General features: G+C 50.0%; 2 protein-coding genes across 4 annotated transcripts in view; both read left to right on the plus strand.

Annotated features, from left to right (window-relative positions):
• Window positions 1-305: 305 nt before the first annotated feature.
• ewsr1b (EWS RNA-binding protein 1b) lies at window positions 306-6,405 on the plus strand. Of its 3 annotated transcripts, none has more exons than XM_072432721.1 (15): window positions 306-385; window positions 825-861; window positions 938-989; window positions 1,060-1,213; window positions 1,441-1,633; window positions 1,703-1,959; window positions 2,033-2,183; window positions 4,323-4,357; window positions 4,793-4,825; window positions 4,893-5,008; window positions 5,076-5,205; window positions 5,277-5,384; window positions 5,459-5,582; window positions 5,750-6,094; window positions 6,171-6,405. In XM_072432721.1, exons 1-15 carry the CDS (start codon window positions 370-372, stop codon window positions 6,205-6,207), a joined length of 1,788 nt encoding a protein of 595 aa, XP_072288822.1. In that variant the 5' UTR covers window positions 306-369; the 3' UTR covers window positions 6,208-6,405. The 3 variants fall into 3 exon arrangements, with proteins under 3 accessions (XP_072288822.1, XP_072288824.1, XP_072288823.1); XM_072432723.1 differs by having other exon boundaries at window positions 1,709-1,959; XM_072432722.1 differs by having other exon boundaries at window positions 1,063-1,213.
• A 1,500-nt stretch (window positions 6,406-7,905) lies between these two features.
• gas2l1 (growth arrest-specific 2 like 1) overlaps window positions 7,906-19,540 on the plus strand; it is a 54,257-nt gene continuing 42,622 nt past the window's right edge. The window contains exon 1 of the mRNA XM_072432713.1: window positions 7,906-8,730. Within this exon, the coding sequence (XP_072288814.1) occupies window positions 8,023-8,730 (708 nt within the window). The 5' untranslated portion in view covers window positions 7,906-8,022. The remainder of the gene's footprint in view (window positions 8,731-19,540) is intronic.

Consider the following 19,540-nt stretch of genomic DNA (forward strand, 5'->3'; position numbering starts at 1 on the left):
TTTGTTAAATCGTCACGTCTTAAGTCGTCTACGTTTGAATTTTGTATAAGAATGTGAGTGTTCAGTCTCGCGTTGTTTCCTGCTCACTGTGGCTGCGTTAGTCTCTGCTCTCGCGATATCGCCGTGCTCACTGTGGCTGCGTTAGTCTCTGCTCTCGCGATATCGCCGTGCTCACTGTGGCTGCGTTAGTCTCTGCTCTCGCGATATCGCCGTGCTCACTGTGGCTGCGTTAGTCTCTGCTCTCGCGATATCGCCGTGCTCACTGTGGCTGCGTTAGTCTCTGCTCTCGCGATATCTCCCTCCAACACTCGTATCTTCGCCGCGCGCCGCCGCTTTGTTCATTCTCCTCCTGCGCACGACCTCAGTGAAATGGCGTCTGCTCCAGGCAAGTCTTACTTTGAATTTTGAAGTATATTTGTGCTCTTATATTCAGTGAAATGTGTTCTGATGATTATGTCCGCAATAGTTTTAACGGGATGAATGTTTGGTTAGTTAAAGCTTCTGTTCTCCGGCAGTAGCGCCTCTGCGCAGGCCCAAAGCCTCCCGGAGCCGCCCGCACCGGGCGCGTCTATCGGAGGCTTTCTTTACTCAGATATGTGTTGTTGGCTGTTCTTTTTTTTGCTGCGGCGGTGTTTTTGTTTTGAGGGCTTATTTCTGTTGAAATTGAGGTTATTCTTCCGTTAATGCCGGTGTAATGTCGCCGGCCCACAAACGTGCAACTAGCTTCGCCGGAGCTAGCGTTAGCCGCGCTCGCGCGCAAACCTCCGGTTCATCTTTTATAAGATTATCATTATTCATATTTAAACTCTGGTGTTTCCTCACAGATTACAGCTCCTACAGCCAGGCTGGTGCTCAGCAGGGGTAAGAATACTCACTGAAGCAATTTAAAATATGTTTTTATTCAGTGTGAGATGCTTACTGTAAAGTGTGTTTTTAGGTATGCCTCCTACAGTGCACAGCCTGCACAGGGTTATGGACAGTCAGCCCAGGTTTGTACTGTTTTGACACTTCTCTCCTTGATGTGACTCCCGGCATGTGCAGCTCATGTGTTGTGTCCAGCAGGGCTATGGGCAGCAGCAGGGCTACAGCTCCTATGGTCAGCCCGCTGCAGCGGACAGCAGCTACAGCCAGGCCACTCCTGCAGCAGGAAGCTACACTGCTCAGCAACAGCCACCACAACAGTACAGTTCTTCATATGGACAGGCCGCTTCAAGTGAGTTCTGCATGACCATGTAACCCCCACATTGAGCCCAATATAAGCCGTCCCACCCCACTAACACTCGTGTTGCTGTTGAAGCAGTGCGGAGTTGCACTTATTTCAATATTTACATCAACAGCTCGTCATTATTTGGGTTATTGTTAAATGGACTTGGGATAAAGGCTAAACATGCTCAACGATGTCAAAGTTACTGACCGTTTGTATTGTCCGCGTGTTTACAGCGGCGTACCCGGCAGCTCAGTCCACTACAGCCCACGGTTATGCCCAGTCTGCCCAGGGTTATGGAGCCAGTGGATATGACAGCGCTTCTGCCACTCCGGCCACCGCTCAGTCGTATGGTTCTCAGTCTGGTTATTCTGCCCAGTCCGCATACCAGGGCTATGGTCAGCAGGCCGCCACCACTGCGCAGCAGAGGTATTTCTCTTGCCTCAATTTAAGTGCCGTTTACTCTTTTTTTCTGGCAATTGAATGCTCACTGTGTAGTTACAGCTCTAATGGCCAGCCTGCCAGCTACAACCAGAGCAGCTACTCTCAAACGGCAGCGTACAGCCAACAGCCTGGCTATCAGGCCCAGGCGTCGGGCTATGGGCAGCAGCAAGGAGGCTACCAGCAGCAAGCCCAGCAGCAGACGGCCCCTCCTGCCTACGCCCAGCCAAGCGCAGGCTCCTATGGGCAGCCCCCAGCCAGCCAGTACGGCCAACCAGGAGGGCCGGCCGGCTACAATCAGGGCAACCATTACAGTAAGCTTCCCCACTCTATTGGACATGACATGGATATGTTGAAACTGACTCTGCAAATGTGCGTTCTCTCCAGACAGTTACCGTCAGGATGGCCAGGGTGCGGGCTCTGGTTATGCAGGGCCCGATGGTTCCAGGTACCCAGGAGGTGATGGCAGGGGCCCAGGCAGGGATGGGTTTGACCGTGGAGGCATGATGCACAGAGGGCGCGGAGGCCGTGGCATGGGGTAAGTGTTGCTCTGGAGTGTTAACCCAGTCTTTTCTTTCAGGTGCTGTGGCCAAAGGGGCAGGACTGGGACAAAACAAGCAACACAGCCTGACGATTGGTCAGTCAATAATCATCCAAACTATTTTTGTTTTGGTCAGTCCTGCCTTTAATTGGCCAAAGGTAAGAAACCTGTGCATTATGAGTAGGTTACAAGGTTCATTGTTAGGGCTTGTACAATCTGCAGTTAGGTGTCTATAGGTTAAAGACTTGTTGTTCACACAGTTTCATTAGTGGGGGTCCAATCATTTGATACATTAATCTGCTGTTCATACATTTATCTGAAACACACGACATAACAAGAATGAGAGTTACTTTCAATCAGTCCTTTCATTTTGAAGCTGCTCTTGAAGAGTTTTTAAAAGTTGCACTATTGGGTAAAGATGAGTCTAATTTTGAATCACGGCGTAACTGGAGTATTTTGGTGTTGGTCACAATATAACATTGAATAGGGTTTCAAAAAACTCTGGTCTCTGTGGGTCATTAATATTACACTGAGCTGGTACCAGATGGGTGTGTTTGCTCTTACTCTTATCATTCAATAATTATGTTAAATCAAACTTATAAAATGTCTTTTGGAGACTCTTAATGTGCAAGAAACAAAGTTAAGTCAACAGTAGTGTAAAAAAGGGCCACTCTATTGGGTGGTAATAATCACTATACGGTTCATAGTGGGTCAAAGTGTCCAGCGGGCCCCCGAGGGACGGACTGCTTCATTCTGTGGCGCTGCTTTTGAGCCGCTGTAGTTTAAAGGAGTCGGGCGGAACATGTGCCCAGAGCGTTCACATCCGCTTTGAATGGAATGTTTTAATGCAGCTTTACTATAATTTATGGATCGGGTCATTTTTGAATGTTTTACCTACAAAATGTCTGACGGGGCAGAATTGGAAGAGTTTTATTTGGATGACGCCGTTTCCAGCCCTCATAGTGGCAGGACTCTTACCCACAGACTGCACCAACAAGCATCACCAACACTACCCACTTATTCTAGAAGCTGCTCAGTGTTTTACAGCCATAGAATGCATTCACGTCACAATATCAGATCCCAGTGCAAATAGAAGAGCGATGGACTCAAATGCATGATACACATGTACACTTAAGAGGAACGGGACGTCTAAGGCAGGACAGTGAGTAGTTCTAGGTTAAATGCTTAACAAAGTCGAGCTGTTAATTGCCCTCGAGGCAGATCAAGTCTGATGTACTTTGCACTGCACAACTGTGGCTCATGTGAACAAAGCTGTACTGAGCAGGCCTAATTATGTATGCAAATATACTGATAATGTATACATTTATTTATCTACTGCTGTGTTAAGTCCTTATTCACATGAGCTCCTGCTGTTCAGGTGTCGTCTTAGTTCCAGAAGCTTAGTTTAACCAGCCTTGGCACAGGGCTGTGTGTTCTGGGCATGTGGGGCGGGGTCCACAATGTGTGTGTTCATTTTGTTGGTGTTTTGAAATACAATTTAACATGCTTTGTCACATTTATACCGTACAGGTAACAGTGAGCCAGTAAAAAGCATCTATTCTCTAAACACTCTGTACTCAGTGCAGAGGAGCAGCTTAAGCAGCAGGAGCGAGTAGAGCAAAGATTCGGGGCTGCCTTTTTCAAGAACTCTGGATTTTCTTTTCTTCTTAAACATGATGCATGATGGGTATTTGATCCTCAATGGTTCAATCTGTGCACAACCTGGTAAACTGTCATTCTGTTTTTGGTGTTTTAAACAAATGTAAAGGTGGCTTTTATATTTATTTCAAATATGTTGACACGTTATGTACATTTTCTTCAATTGTTAATATTTTTTTTTCTCTTTTCTTAAATGTAAATGACTTTGGGTAGAACTGCTTCTGAAACCCTTGTGCTTGCATTCCCTAAGGACGTTCATTGTTTCTCCTTGTTACTATAAGCTGTTTTATAACTTGTTCTGTTAACAAACCAATGACTACAGATGAGTAGATGGATCCCCAGTTTGCTTTGGGGAGTTGTTCTGTTAAAATATTCCACATGTTTGCATTAACCCCTCAATCAAGCCACTTGCTCGAGCCATGGGGAGTGGCTGTAAAAGAGAAATCGCCTTCATATCTGCATTTATTCCCCTAACAGCGCTGGAGACAGAGGTGGCTTCAGTAAGCCTGGTGGTAAGTTGACGAGTTACACTGGTTAGTCCATTCAAAGCTTTAAACTTTTGTGACAAGTATCTTGAGTATCCACTGGTTTTACTAAATAATGGGAGTTCATGTTCCAACCCTGATTCACTTTGGGCATCTGGTACTTCAGCCTTGTATTATGGTCAAGAATCTTTGAAGGGTTTGGACCGTTTTGTCCTGGTTACAGTGTATTTTTATGCAAACCCCATCAGCTTTTACCTGGGTTTTTGAGTTTACACATTTTAGATTCAAACACTTTCAAAAGGGTTTGAGGTATTTTAATTAATGCAATGATGGTAATGACAGTGTACCAAAACATCCCATTTCAATATGGCTGAAAATAACTATAAGTGCCTAAAAAGTTTAGTGTTTCTCGGGTGTTTGTCCAAGCACTGATTGTTGAATTTCTCTCCTCCGAAACCGAAGGACCCATGGGTGGTGACGGAGAGCGTGAAATGGGTACGTAAACTGCACTGACTGTGGAGAGGCTGGAACATGGGGCCTGAGCTGTGCTGTCACATTTCAGGACGTCCTGAGGAGCAGGATGACTCTGAGAACAGCACCATCTATATCAAAGGACTCACTGAGAATGCCACTGTGGAGGAGATGGCAGAGTTCTTCAAGCACGTTGGTCCCATCAGGGTAAATGATCAGAGATGATGGATTCTGTGACATGTTTGGGGTTTTTCATGTTGAACTGTTTGTTCAGATGAACCGGCGACTTGGAAAACCTGCTATTAATCTGTATGAAGACAAAGACACTGGCAAGCCCAAAGGAGACGCCACGCTGTCCTACGAGGAGCCCGCCTTCGCCAAGGCCGCAGTGGAGCATTTTGATGGTGTGTTCAGATGCAGATTTTCTTTTTAAAGCATGAATGATGTGGGCTAATACAGAATTCTGTAATTCTAGGGAAAGAGTTCCAGAGCAGGAGGCTGAACGTTTCCATGGCCCGTCGTAAGCCTATGATGGGCGGGATGAGAGGAATGCCCATGAGGGACGGCATGATGGGCCGAGGAGGTCTGTACCTGCATGTGACCGTCTGCATTCTGGAGGTGGACTACTGCGTCCTAAAGTGCACTTGTATTCTGCAGGTATGATGGGTCGAGGTGACAGAGGTGGGTTTGGGCCACGAGGAGCACCTCGTGGAATGGGCCGGGGCGGACCCACTGGAGGCAACATGCAGCAGCGAGCTGGAGACTGGGAGTGTCCAAACCCGTACGTCTGCCTTTTTCTACATTAACTAGTCTGCAGTGGGACCCCCATGTGCGGGGCTCATTGCTGAAGTCACAAATACTAAACATGCTTTTTATAAAAGACCGTTTCACTCTGGTGGCAGTTTGTCTTGTTCAAATGGAGAACTGACTTTGTGCTGTTTCTTGCAGAGGATGTGGAAACCAGAACTTTGCCTGGCGCATGGAGTGTAACCAGTGCAAGGCCCCTAAACCTGACGGTATTGGTGGAGGCCCTCCGTTCCCTCCTGGTGGTGACAGGGGCAGAGGGGGCATGGGCATGCGTGGGGGCAGGGGCATGGATCGTGGAGGCCCTGCCGGAGCAGGACCAGGCGGCCTAGGCTTCCGTGGAGGATGGGGAGGCGACCGCGGGGGCTTCAGGGGGAGAGGAGGCATGGACAGGGGAGGATTCAGGGGCCGCGGGGGGCCACCCATGGACCGAATGGGCGGCCGTGGAGGCAGAGGGATGGGCCCTCCTGGGGGCAAGATGGACATACGGTAAGGACGGTTTATATTCTTTAAAGAACAGACTTCCCCTGGTCAAGTGCTAAATGAAGGTGCTTTTGTTTGTCAGGGAGCATCGCCAGGAGCGCAGGGACCGGCCCTACTGAAGTACTTGTTCCTCTCCAGGAACGTGAATTTTTTAAGACCCACTTTTATTTATGATTCTATGTCTCTGTGGATAAAGAAGTATCCTGTGAGGTTTCATTCACCAACTTTTTTAGTTTGCCCATGTATATGCTTCAAATGTTTTTCTGTGTTGTCTTTATTTTTTTTAATACTGTTCTCAAATGCAATATTTTTCATTATAGAAGTCCCTCCCCTTTCCCAAGAACTGCTTACTTGAGTGAGATTTGGGAAATTAAATTTTATTCAATTGAATTAAACCGTTCTGACTTTCTTTGCCACTAAGTTTGGCCTCCAGGGGGCGCCAGGTCTGCAGAGCCTGTGTTTTGTGCTAGGAAGTCTTCAACACTAGCTTCATTGACACGTTCACATTTTGATATTTATGATAAATGTCATTTGTTCTAGATGAGCCCAGCTCTGACCTCAGTGCAGTGTAAAACAAGGGAAATATTAGATGGTAAGTTCAACACTGTCAAAGAGTGTTTTCCTCAGAGACGACACGGGCAGCTGTGTCCTGCAGAAGTTCTCTGACACTCACACCACGCGGAGTACAGGACTGGAGCAGGACTTTGTGGACTGGGGTCAGTGGAACCACCTCATCAACGTGGGGAAGACCAAGGAGATGGTGGACTTCCACAGAGGCCACGCCAGTGAATATCCAGGGACGGGACGCAATTAAATGTCATTCATGTGCATATAACTGATCTAAATAAGTTTACTTTACCATTATTAGTATTGTCTTATGCCAGCTATAGAGAGGGAGGGAGGGAGGGAGAGAGAGAGGGGGAGGGAGGGAGGGAGAGAGAGAGGGGGAGGGAGGGAGAGAGAGAGGGGGAGGGAGGGAGGGAGGGAGAGAGAGAGGGGGAGGGAGGGAGAGAGAGGGGGAGGGAGAGGGGGGAGGGAGAGAGCGGGGGGGAGGGAGGGAGGGGGAGAGAGAGAGAGGGGGGAGGGAGAGAGGGAGCGAGAGGGAGGGAGAGAGCGAGAGGGAGGGAGAGAGCGAGAGGGGGGGAGGGAGAGAGGGGGGAGGGAGAGGGAGGGAGGGAGAGAGGGGGAGAGCGAGGGGGAGGGAGAGAGCGAGGGGGAGGGAGAGAGCGAGGGGGAGGGAGAGAGAGAGAGGGAGAGAGGGAGGGGGAGGGAGGGAGAGAGGGAGAGAGGGAGGGAAAGAGAGAGAGGGAGGGAAAGAGAGAGAGAGGGAGGGAGAGGGAGAGGGAGGGAGAGAGGGAGAGGGAGGGAGAGAGAGAGGGAGGGGGAGAGAGAGGGGGGGAGAGAGGGGGAGGGAGGGAGAGAGCGAGAGAGGGAGAGGGAGAGAGAGAGGGAGGGGGAGAGAGAGGGAGAGAGAGAGGGAGGGGGAGAGAGAGGGAGAGAGAGAGGGAGGGGGAGAGAGCGAGAGAGAGAGGGAGGGAGGGGGAGGGAGAGGGAGAGAGAGAGGGAGGGAGGCGGCGTCATGGGCTGAGCGCGTCCCACGAGCTGCTTCCAGACGCGGACCCGTCCAACAATGCGACACGTGGACTCTGGACCGGAACCCGTCCACCACCACGCGCTCGTCTGACTAGATTTTCGTCCCACGTCTCCCGCGATGCGTGTGCGGAACCGTCCCGCAAAGACCGCCGTGCGTCCACGCGCCACTGCGGCCGCCCCTCCGCACTCGCACCACAAGCGGCGACGGGACGCGAACCACCCCGGCATGGCCGCGTCTTCTGCCGCGTCTTCTGCTGCGCCGTCGCGTCCTCCTCGCGCCTCGTCGTCGTCTTCAGTCCAAACATAGAGCGCGGATCCGTCGTCGACAGCGCGACGCCAACATGGCTGATCAGAGCAGCACCAACATCCAGTCCGCCGCGTCCAAGAGCATCCGGCCGTTCCGGTCCAGTGAGGAGTACCTGTACGCCATGAAGGAGGACCTGGCGGAGTGGCTCAACACGCTGTACGAGCTGGAGCTGGGCGCGGACACGTTCCTCGAGGGCCTCCAGACGGGCTTCGCGCTCTGCAGACACGCCAACAACGTCAACCGCGCCGCGCAGGACTTCCAGCTGGAGAACCCGGAGGCGGCGCGCGACATGACGCTTCCCCGCAAAGACGTGGTGTTCCAGTCCCGCAGCGTCGCGCCCGGGTCGTTCCTGGCGCGCGACAACGTGTCCAACTTCATCGGCTGGTGCCGCCAGGAGCTGCGGGTCAAGGACGTGCTCATGTTCGAGACCAACGACCTGGTGGAGCGCTGCAACGAGAAGAACCTGGTGCTGTGTCTGCTGGAGGTGGCGCGCCGAGGGGCCAAACTCGGGATGCTGGCCCCCATGCTCATCCAGCTGGAGGAGGAGATCGAGGAGGAGATCAGGGACCAGGGCTGTCTGAGGATGGAGGAGGAGCAGGAGGAGGAGCAGGAGGAGCAGGCGGAGAGCCCGAAGAGCAGGTGTAGTGTGAGGAGCAGGAGGAGGAGTCCCGAGGAGGAGCAGGAGCAGGAGATGTGGCCTCAGAAGAGAGTTCTGTGCGACATGAGGAACCTGGACGAGCTGGTGAGTGGCTGCTGTTGCTATGGAGATGAAGGAAACATGTTCCTGGGGGCCACAAACCACCCAACAATATCCAATGTGTCCAATGCCAAAGTGAATCATTTGAAATGTTGCATTTGACAGTTTTGAAGAGCTGACACCTTTAATAACACTTGGAACATGAATATTAAGACTTGGAACACTAATATTATGTTGGTGTAACATAAAAATGCTTGAATTGTTTTTATTTGAAAGTAAAAAGTACTAGTTTGGAGCAGAGGGCCAACAAAAAATTGTCTGAGGGCCGCATCTGGCCCCCGGGCCGTAGTTTGGACAGGCCTGCTCTAGAATGTGATGATGTCAGAAGGGTCAGATTTCCCTCTTGACCTCTGACCTCTGGACTCTATTACCTGTGCTGGAGAAAGTTTCCTCTAAAATCTGCAGATTGCAGATATTTGCATTTTGTACAAACTGCACTCCACAAATACAGATTGATTGATTGATCCGGTGCAGGATTCTCCAAGCAACTGTTGTTTTTTAAGACAAAGTGATAAGTCTTTAACTTTAACATCTTTCATCACAAACAGAGCATATTAGATCATTCTAACGCCCTCCCGTCCCTCCCGTCTCTCTCTCTCTAAGTTGATTTACTTCTGTGTCACACACGTGTCCAGTGCCACACGCAGTGACCGTCTCAGACGGGACAGTTACTGTTTGGAAAGAAATATTCAAAACAGAAATCCACAAACATTGAACCTTTTCATTGTTTGTTCGGTGTTTGCTCCACAAACATCACGTGTCTAGAATGTTGTGATGTCACGCGCTCCTCTGGGATCTGCATCTGTGAGTGTAGATGTTCTCCTGACGGGGCGGGGCGCGTTCTACTGACGGGGCGGGGCGCGTTCTCCTGACGGGGCGGGGGACGGGGTGGGGCGCTTTCTCCTGACGGGGCGGGCGCGTTCTACTGACGGGGCGGGGCGCGTTCTCCTGACGGGGCGGGGGACGGGGCGGGCGCGTTCTCCTGACAGGGCGGGGCGCTTTCTCCTGACAGGGCGGGGCGCTTTCTCCTGACGGGGCGGGGCGCTTTCTCCTGACGGGGCGGGGCGCTTTCTCCTGACGGGGCGGGGCGCGTTCTCCTGACGGGGCGGGGCGCTTTCTCCTGACGGGGCGGGGCACGTTCTCAGGGTCTTCTCCTGGGACGTGTGCCCTGGATGAGGGTCGAAGGTCGTTTTACTGATCACGTTGTAATTGTCCTTTTAATGAACACAATCTGTTCAAACGGCTGATTGTGATTGGTGCAGAGCAGTTTGGGCTTTAAAGCTGCATCATGTCACTTTTCACAGTCGTATTAAATAGAAATGCAACGATTCATCGACTATTTTAAATAATTGCCGTCGTCTTTTGATTGTAGATGTTTCTTTGACTCTAAAACACATGAAAACTGCAACAATATGAAATCAAACCGTCAAAAAGAATAAATACACTACACAACCAGAGTCACTTACACCAGGACTAAACCAGGACTAAACCAGGACTAAACCAGGACTAAACCAGGACTAAACCAGGACTAAACCAGGTCTAAACCAGGACTAAACCAGGACTAAACCAGGACTAAACCAGGTCTAAACCAGGACTAAACCAGGACTAAACCAGGACTAAACCAGGACTAAACCAGGACTAAACCAGGTCTAAACCAGGACTAAACCAGGACTAAACCAGGTCTAAACCAAGTCTAAACCAAGTCTAAACCAAGTCTAAACCAGGACTAAACCAGGACTAAACCAGGACTAAACCAGGACTAAACCAGGACTAAACCAGGACTAAACCAGGACTAAACCAGGACTAAACCAGGACTAAACCAGGTCTAAACCAAGTCTAAACCAAGTCTAAACCAAGTCTAAACCAAGTCTAAACCAAGTCTAAACCAAGTCTAAACCAAGTCTAAACCAAGTCTAAACCAAGTCTAAACCAGGACTAAACCAGGACTAAACCAGGACTAAACCAGGACTAAAACCTCCTGTATGTGATAAAATCAGACTAAAACACAGTGACTTTCCTCCACTGCTAAAATGACCACGTTCTACATCATATTTGACTCAAAAAGGAATAAAAAAATGATAAACGTCTTTAGATATAAAATAGTTGAACTACTTAATTCTCACGTGAAAAGTTTCCAAAGAACCACCTGCTGGTCTTTGACTGTCTCACCCGTCTCACCCGTCTCTCCTGTCTCTCCCGTCTCACCCGTCTCACCCGTCTCTGCCGTCTCACCCGTCTCTGCCGTCTCACCCGTCTCACCCGTCTCTGCCGTCTCACCCGTCTCTGCCGTCTCACCCGTCTCTCCCGTCTCACCCGTCTCACCCGTCTCTGCCGTCTCTCCCGTCTCTCCCGTCTCACCCGTCTCTCCCGTCTCACCCGTCTCTGCCGTCTCTCCCGTCTCACCCGTCTCACCCGTCTCTGCCGTCTCACCCGTCTCTCCCGTCTCACCCGTCTCTGCCGTCTCACCCGTCTCTCCCGTCTCACCCGTCTCTCCCGTCTCACCCGTCTCTCCCGTCTCACCCGTCTCTGCCGTCTCTCCCGTCTCACCTGTCTCACCCGTCTCACCCGTCTCTGCCGTCTCACCCGTCTCTCCCGTCTCACCCGTCTCTCCTGTCTCACCCGTCTCTGCCATCTCACCTGTCTCACCTGTCTCTCGCTGACCGGTTGAGGAAGCATATTTTTGTCCCAGATTCTGTGTAGTTCCATATTCAGAATGGATTAGACTGAAAGATGAATTGCATCACATCAGACGGTGTCTTTGAACTGCCTCCTCATCATCTCGGGCTAAAACAAAATACTTTTATAACAAAGATCTAGTTTACTCAAATATTACTTCTAGTCTAGATCTAGTTTCATCAAATTTCCAGAATGTCCTCCGTGATTCTAATGTCCACAAAATGAAGCAAGACATTTGAAACTAGGTCTGTCCATTTGTCAGCTTCATATGTCCCAAATATGTGTCATTTTGGCAATATTTAAACATAAAATGCTTTATTTCCAGTGGCCAAAGTTCTTTTGTCACGTCATGACCACAAACTTAAATACATTCTATTGGATTCAACATAAAGTTGCACAAAATGTTCAAGTGGAATGAAAATTGTACACAATTTGTAGATTAAAAAGAAAAATGGATAAATGGAAAGTGCAGCGTGGACAGATTCCAGTTTGGTGACGATTGAATGTGTGTGATCGAATCTCAGTGTAAAGATAAGATAATCCTTTAATGTCACACAAGGGGAAATTTAGTTGTTGCACTGCAGTAGAAACGGGAGGAAAGGACAGATTATAGGAAGTTTCAAACACACTCTTAATAGAACTCTTATGAACAAAAACAAAAAAATATTATTAACAACAACTCCTCTCCTATCTTAATAGAGAATGGAGGGGGGGAAATAAAATAAAATGGATAATAAAAATAAAGATAATAATAATAAAAATATAGCCGCAAGCGGCAATGATCGACCCTCGCCACGCTGCAAGAGGAGGGGGCGCTAACGCGCCCCAATTGTCCTTTTATTACGCCTACTGCTGAATCTGTGACGCTGTCACATCTTCTCCCCTTTGTTTTACCATCAAAAAGCAATTTTATTTTGAATTCTTGGCAAAATGTGCGGCTTTGCCGCACAGACACCCTGACTCTTTGAATAAAAATGTGGATAACTTTTGATGGTCGACACCTGAAGATGAGTCTCACCAAATTTCAGGTTAAAAGGGCTAACGCCCTAAGAGGAGTTTGTGAAAGTCTAAAGTGTAAAAAAAGCTTCAGTTGTAGTCATCTGGACTCAGTTAGAAAAAAATAGACGTTTCGACTTGATCCAAGAGTCATTGTCAATAAAAGAATTTAGGTCGAGAACTCCGATATTTATACTATTCAGTGGTAAGTCCAGCCCGTTGGGAGGAGCCTCCTGAAGAGGAAAGAGTTGTTTGTTACAACAGAAACTTACCCTCTTTGTATCTACTGAGCCTATTCAACCCTTTAATAGGCTATTAGTCTCCTCTTTGTCTTTGTGAGACCCTGGCTCAACCACCCTGAGTACCTGATTAACATCTAAATGTCCTGGTACTGGTCCTCTACCTTTCCAGGGGTTCAGGATCCCATTGTACACTACAGGAAGATTGAACCTTAGACCTCCGTTTCTGTTTAAAGAAGGTTTTTATTTTTTAACAAAAATAGCTTCCTTGACTCCTCTTTCAAACCATCTTTTCTCCTGCTTCAAACCTTCACATCACCGTCTTCAAACGAGTGATTAGAGGCTTCAAGATGGAGATGCACGGCACTCTGAGGTCCTGAACTAGTATTTCTTCTGTGCTGATAGAGCGTCTATTTTTTCTAACTGAGTCCAGATGACTACAACTGAAGCTTTTTCTACTGTGGAACACGCCTGGACGAATGAGGGATCACACCGACATATAAAGTGTAAACATGTTCTGGTGATTTCCCCATTGGAATAACATGGGAGGTTTCGGTCATCGCTACAGCAAAACCATAACAATTATGACATGGGTCTCATTGACTTTTTTGATGGGGCCAAAATTGAGTGGTGTGTCAAATTTCAGATAATTTCGCAAAACTAAACATTTAACCTCCATATAAAATCTGTAGGGGGCGCTGTGGTGCCAAATTAATTAATTTCACTTCAAGTAGGTTTAGGGCAAAGAGTTTAACGACTGATTCTAATTTGACACAATTCGCACTTTATCTGTGCAAACGGCAGAAATGTTAAATTTGGGAAATTTCGTAAATTCTTGCTACAGTTTGCGGCTTCGCCGCACAGAGACCGTGACAGGTATCAATGTAATTTGAATAACTTTTGATGTCCCACTCCTCAGTAGCATTTTCACCAAATTTCAGCTTTTTAGAGCCAACGCCCTGGGAGGAGTTCGTAAAAGTACGAGGTTTGGAAAAACTCCCGAGTCATGCTTAGCCATTTTTGAACCAATATGGCCGACATTTGGTTGGGTGGACGGCGTTGCCGTAATAATATTTTTTACTTCTCTTGTCACCATCTACCTCTGCGCCAAATTTCATGATTCTACGATCAGATATTTTTGGGGTCCTTTCTTATCTCTCGATGCATTTTTGGTACATTTCAGGACGCAGACACGCCAATTTTTTAAATTTTAGAAAAGGGAAATAGCCAGAATGTAGAGAGACACGATTTGTGTGCAAATTTTTGTGACTTTTCGTCAATGTTCACTGGGTGAAAAATAGGGGGGTTGGTAAGAAGAAGAAGAAGAAGAAGAAGAAGAAAACAATGTTTCCCATTTTTCAAATATCATAAACTATACATTTTCGAAAAGCGCTCGCGCTTTCCTACCTCATGGTGTGGGTCCCTGGTCACTGACGGGTACTTTCGTTAATTTTGAGTGGGCTCCGCCCACTTTGTGTTTTTGACCCTCTATACAGTAATAATGTTAAATTTTTGCATTACATGCTTATATGCACGGAACATGCAAGAGATGGGGAACGTATTCGTGAGCTACTTAGGGCAAATGAGTGCTTTTCTAAATGTAAAGTGCTCGTTTAGTGCGCACTTTTGCACGGGCTTCGCCCGTTTACAACGGTAATGTTCCATTTTCCTACTACTAATTATTACGCACGGGGCGTGCGTGAGTGAAGGAGTGCGTTAGTGAGTGTTTGGAAGTGGGCGAGCGCTTCGTGCGCACTTTCGCACCAGCTTGTGGCGCTCGGGCCTAATAAAAATAAAATAAAGTAAAAATAGCTAGCACAAGACTAGGTAATACTATTAGCAGGTAAGTAAACCGAATAAAACAAAATAGAACACTCTTATTTACATGTATTGCACATGGTTGATTCAGTATTGCACATGTTCAGGGCAGTGTTGGTTGTAGACTGTGAAGGCCACAGAAGTTTAAGAGAATGTTGAGGAGAAAACCACATGAAGTCCAGAACACGCTGGACGGGTCAGGAGGCTGGACAAGGTAAAGCTGTAACATGAACATCTCACGTAGCACTGTCCAAACCATCATCCGGAACTGAGAGTCTGGCACAACTACTGACCTACAAGACATGGCCGTCCACCAAAACTTACATCTCAAGGAGAGCTCTGACCAGAGATGATGCCATGAAGGAACTCAGACCTGCAGAGATCCACAGGTGGAAGAATGTGCTCTGCTCCTGTCACAGCGTCATGCTTCAGGCTGAAGAAGTCCACGTCACACTGGCAGAGTCACGTGCTGCAACAAACTCATATTCAAACAATATCCAGCTTTGTACTTCAGACTTCACTTGTTTTTGGACGCTTCTGGACAAACAGAAAATCCCTGTGTGTGCTGCACGCTCCAAACAAGTGTGATATTAAATATAGAAGATATAGAAAAATACCTTGTGTGTCTTAAGTGTGTCAACAAAAACATTTCATATGTTTCCACAGAACATAATATGTAACATAACAGGTGTTTTTGTCAAAGTGAAACAGTTTGATGCATTTTAGTTTAGTCTTTATGTGACGGGACAATGTCCACTGTCCAGAGACATTAAGCACTTTACACTCATCAATGCTGATTGACACTGAGACTGACACGAGCCATCAGAGCCTGGTCCAAACACATGAGATCAGCTGTTGTCCCCGTATGTGTCCTCTGCATTTGACCCGTCTCCTGGAGCAGGGCCCGGAACCAGGTCAGCCTTTGTGCTCGGCTTGGTCAGGACTGTCCTCGCTGGAAGATTTGAACACGCCGGAGAACACGCCGGAGAACACGCCGGAGAACACGCCGGAGAACACGCCGGAGAACACGCCGGAGAACACGCCCGAGAACACGCCCGAGAACACGCCCGAGAACACGCCCGAGAACACGCCCGAGAACACGCCCGAGAACACGCCCGAGAACACGCCCGAGAACCACGCCCGAGAACCACGCCCGAGAACCACGCCCGAGAACCACGCCCGAGAACCACGCCTCTTGTTCATGTCTTGGGTTGATGGGGAAACCGGAGCACCCAAAGGAAACTCACAGAAAGGCCCGTGCTCTGGCCCGTGCTCTGGCCCGTGCTCTGGCCCGTGCTCTGACCCGCTCTGGCCCGGGAGTCGTACCCATGACCTTCTTGCTGTGAGGTGACAGCCTCTCTGCTGCAGAATCTTTTAGGCAAAATTAGGATTTTTAGTTTTAACTGGACAAATTCAGAAATGTTAAACTCACAGTTTGAGGCTTTATAAAAGTTGGCAAACTAGAAAGACATTTTTACAGAGGAAATTCAATACTGTTTATTTTAGTTTGAAGAATAGTAATTAAACCTGATGTCGGTTCATCCTTGTGTTATGTCCCGGAGATGAAACATTCTGAGACGGTTTAAAGGGTTTTTCTGCTTCTAAATCTCTTTCATTTGTGATGAAGATCAGTATTTATTACCAACGAACATCATTACGTGAGAACAGAAACATTTAAACCGTATCTGGATTTGAAGGCTTGGTTTGAAATTGAGTCATACGTTGCAGCTTGATCCCTGCCCCCACACCTGTTCTCCAGCTCACCCTGCCCTCCTTCTCTTTACTGTCAATGGGATTATCCAGAACACTCCCACTTTATCCAGAACACTCCCACTTTCTCTCTCTCTCTGACCCTTCAGTGAGACTGGAACCTGCACTGCACTGGTCTAAAGGACCGAGTAAGAGCCTCTGGAGAACACAGCTGTTACGTGCAGTGCCGTGTCTGGGGCCCCCGTAGCGGGTCCCCGGAGCGGGGGCCCCGCCCGGAGCAGGTCTTGGTAAATGGCAAAGCTGCATTTTTCTAGAGCTCAATGGGCTGTTGATCAGCTGCAGTGTCGCTCTGGAGAGGTCACCGGCCCTGGAGAGAACCAGGAGGGGCAGTCACCCTCACTGACCCGTCACCCTCACTGACCCGTCACCCTCACTGACCCGTCACCCTCACTGACCCGTCACCCTCACTGTTGACCCGTCACCCTCACTGACCCGTCACCCTCACTGACCCGTCACCCTCACTGACCCGTCACCCTCACTGATGACCCGTCGCCCTCACTGACCCGTCACCCTCACTGTTGACCCGTCACCCTCACTGTTGACCCGTCACCCTCACTGATGACCCGTCACCCTCACTGTTGACCCGTCGCCCTCACTGTTGACCCGTCGCCCTCACTGTTGACCCGTCACCCTCACTTTTGACCTGTCACCCTCACTGACCCGTCACCCTCACTGATGACCCGTCGCCCTCACTGTTGACCCGTCGCCCTCACTGTTGACCCGTCGCCCTCACTGTTGACCCGTCGCCCTCACTGTTGACCCGTCGCCCTCACTGTTGACCCGTCGCCCTCACTGTTGGCCCGTCGCCCTCACTGTTGGCCCGTCGCCCTCACTGTTGACCCGTCGCCCTCACTGTTGACCCGTCGCCCTCACTGTTGACCCGTCACCCTCACTGTTGACCCGTCACCCTCACTGTTGACCCGTCACCCTCACTGTTGACCCGTCACCCTCACTGATGACCCGTCGCCCTCACTGACCCGTCGCCCTCACTGTTGACCCGTCGCCCTCACTGTTGGCCCGTCGCCCTCACTGTTGACCCGTCGCCCTCACTGTTGACCCGTCGCCCTCACTGTTGACCCGTCACCCTCACTGTTGACCCGTCACCCTCACTGACCCGTCACCCTCACTGATGACCCGTCACCCTCACTGATGACCCGTCGCCCTCACTGTTGACCCGTCGCCCTCACTGTTGACCCGTCGCCCTCACTGTTGACCCGTCGCCCTCACTGTTGACCCGTCGCCCTCACTGATGACCCGTCGCCCTCACTGATGACCCGTCGCCCTCACTGTTGACCCGTCGCCCTCACTGTTGACCCGTCGCCCTCACTGTTGACCCGTCGCCCTCACTGTTGACCCGTCGCCCTCACTGTTGACCCGTCGCCCTCACTGTTGACCCGTCGCCCTCACTGTTGACCCGTCGCCCTCACTGTTGACCCGTCGCCCTCACTGTTGACCCGTCGCCCTCACTGTTGACCCGTCGCCCTCACTTTTGACCCGTCGCCCTCACTTTTGACCCGTCACCCTCACTGACCCGTCACCCTCACTGATGACCCGTCACCCTCACTGTTGACCCGTCGCCCTCACTGTTGACCCGTCGCCCTCACTGTTGACCCGTCGCCCTCACTGTTGACCCGTCGCCCTCACTGTTGGCCCGTCGCCCTCACTGTTGACCCGTCGCCCTCACTGTTGACCCGTCGCCCTCACTGTTGACCCGTCGCCCTCACTGTTGACCCGTCACCCTCACTGATGACCCGTCGCCCTCACTGACCCGTCGCCCTCACTGTTGACCCGTCGCCCTCACTGTTGACCCGTCGCCCTCACTGTTGACCCGTCGCCCTCACTGTTGACCCGTCGCCCTCACTGATGACCCGTCGCCCTCACTGATGACCCGTCGCCCTCACTGATGACCCGTCGCCCTCACTGTTGACCCGTCGCCCTCACTGTTGACCCGTCGCCCTCACTGTTGACCCGTCGCCCTCACTGTTGACCCGTCGCCCTCACTGTTGGCCCGTCGCCCTCACTGTTGACCCGTCGCCCTCACTGTTGACCCGTCGCCCTCACTGTTGACCCGTCGCCCTCACTGTTGACCCGTCGCCCTCACTGTTAACCCGTCGCCCTCACTGTTGACCCGTCGCCCTCACTGTTGACCCGTCACCCTCACTGTTGACCCGTCGCCCTCACTGTTGGCCCGTCGCCCTCACTGTTGACCCGTCGCCCTCACTGTTGACCCGTCGCCCTCACTGTTGGCCCGTCGCCCTCACTGTTGACCCGTCGCCCTCACTGTTGACCCGTCGCCCTCACTGTTGACCCGTCGCCCTCACTGTTGGCCCGTCGCCCTCACTGTTGGCCCGTCGCCCTCACTGTTGACCCGTCGCCCTCACTGTTGACCCGTCGCCCTCACTGTTGGCCCGTCGCCCTCACTGATGACCCGTCGCCCTCACTGATGACCCGTCCTGGCCAGTATGTGGTACATTTGAATGACTGACTGTGGTAATTATTGCAAACCATTTGCAACAAGTGGTAGTGTTTATATCTTTGAGCGCTCATGACTTATTCATGCCGGTGTAAATGCTCTGCCAGAGGATCCAGCAGCATTATTGATCATGTGTCGGTGTTTCATCAGTGCATTGGGCGGCTCTCAGGGGCCCCCTGGGATCGGAGCATGTGGACCTGGCAGACGAAGTCACATGTGGACATTCTATGTACAAGAAATGAGATGGGAGAAAAGTCCACCTTATGTTGACCAATCTTGATTTTCAACATAAAAATGTATTTACTTTTATTTATAACCGGAGCAACCGTAAAGCAGGAATGACTTTCAATATTGATTTCATGAATATAAATAAGACTGACTTTTAAACAATGACATTCAACACAAATATATTCCTTCTAAAAGACTGAAAACATCCGGACCTGAGCCGCCGGATTCATTACCCAGGATTTTCTTGTAACTTTGAGGAGGGAATGCAGCAAATTGCATTTACATTTGGCAATAAATGCTGGCACTTTCCCAGCAGCTCCTCCAGACACCATCAGTCACTGAAAACTGAAAGATCCACAGCTAAAGGAGACACAAGGACAGAGACGGCAGGAAACTGCAGGTTCAGAGCTCATCACTGTTTTCTATAACGCAACAGTCTGAGGCCCATTGATCCACAACCATCAGCGCCTGGTGCAATGATCCGTGCAGATCCAGGAAGCTGCCAATATCCAGCAACTTCACACTGAAGGGTCAGAGTGAGCGGGCCAGAGGGTCAGAGTGAGCGGGCCAGAGGGTCAGAGTGAGCGGGCCAGAG

This window comes from Eucyclogobius newberryi, unplaced genomic scaffold, assembly GCF_026437365.1.
Source record: "Eucyclogobius newberryi isolate DKJ021-1_F unplaced genomic scaffold, fEucNew1.0.hap1 SCAF_6, whole genome shotgun sequence".
Taxonomy (NCBI): Eukaryota; Metazoa; Chordata; class Actinopteri; order Gobiiformes; family Gobiidae; genus Eucyclogobius; species Eucyclogobius newberryi.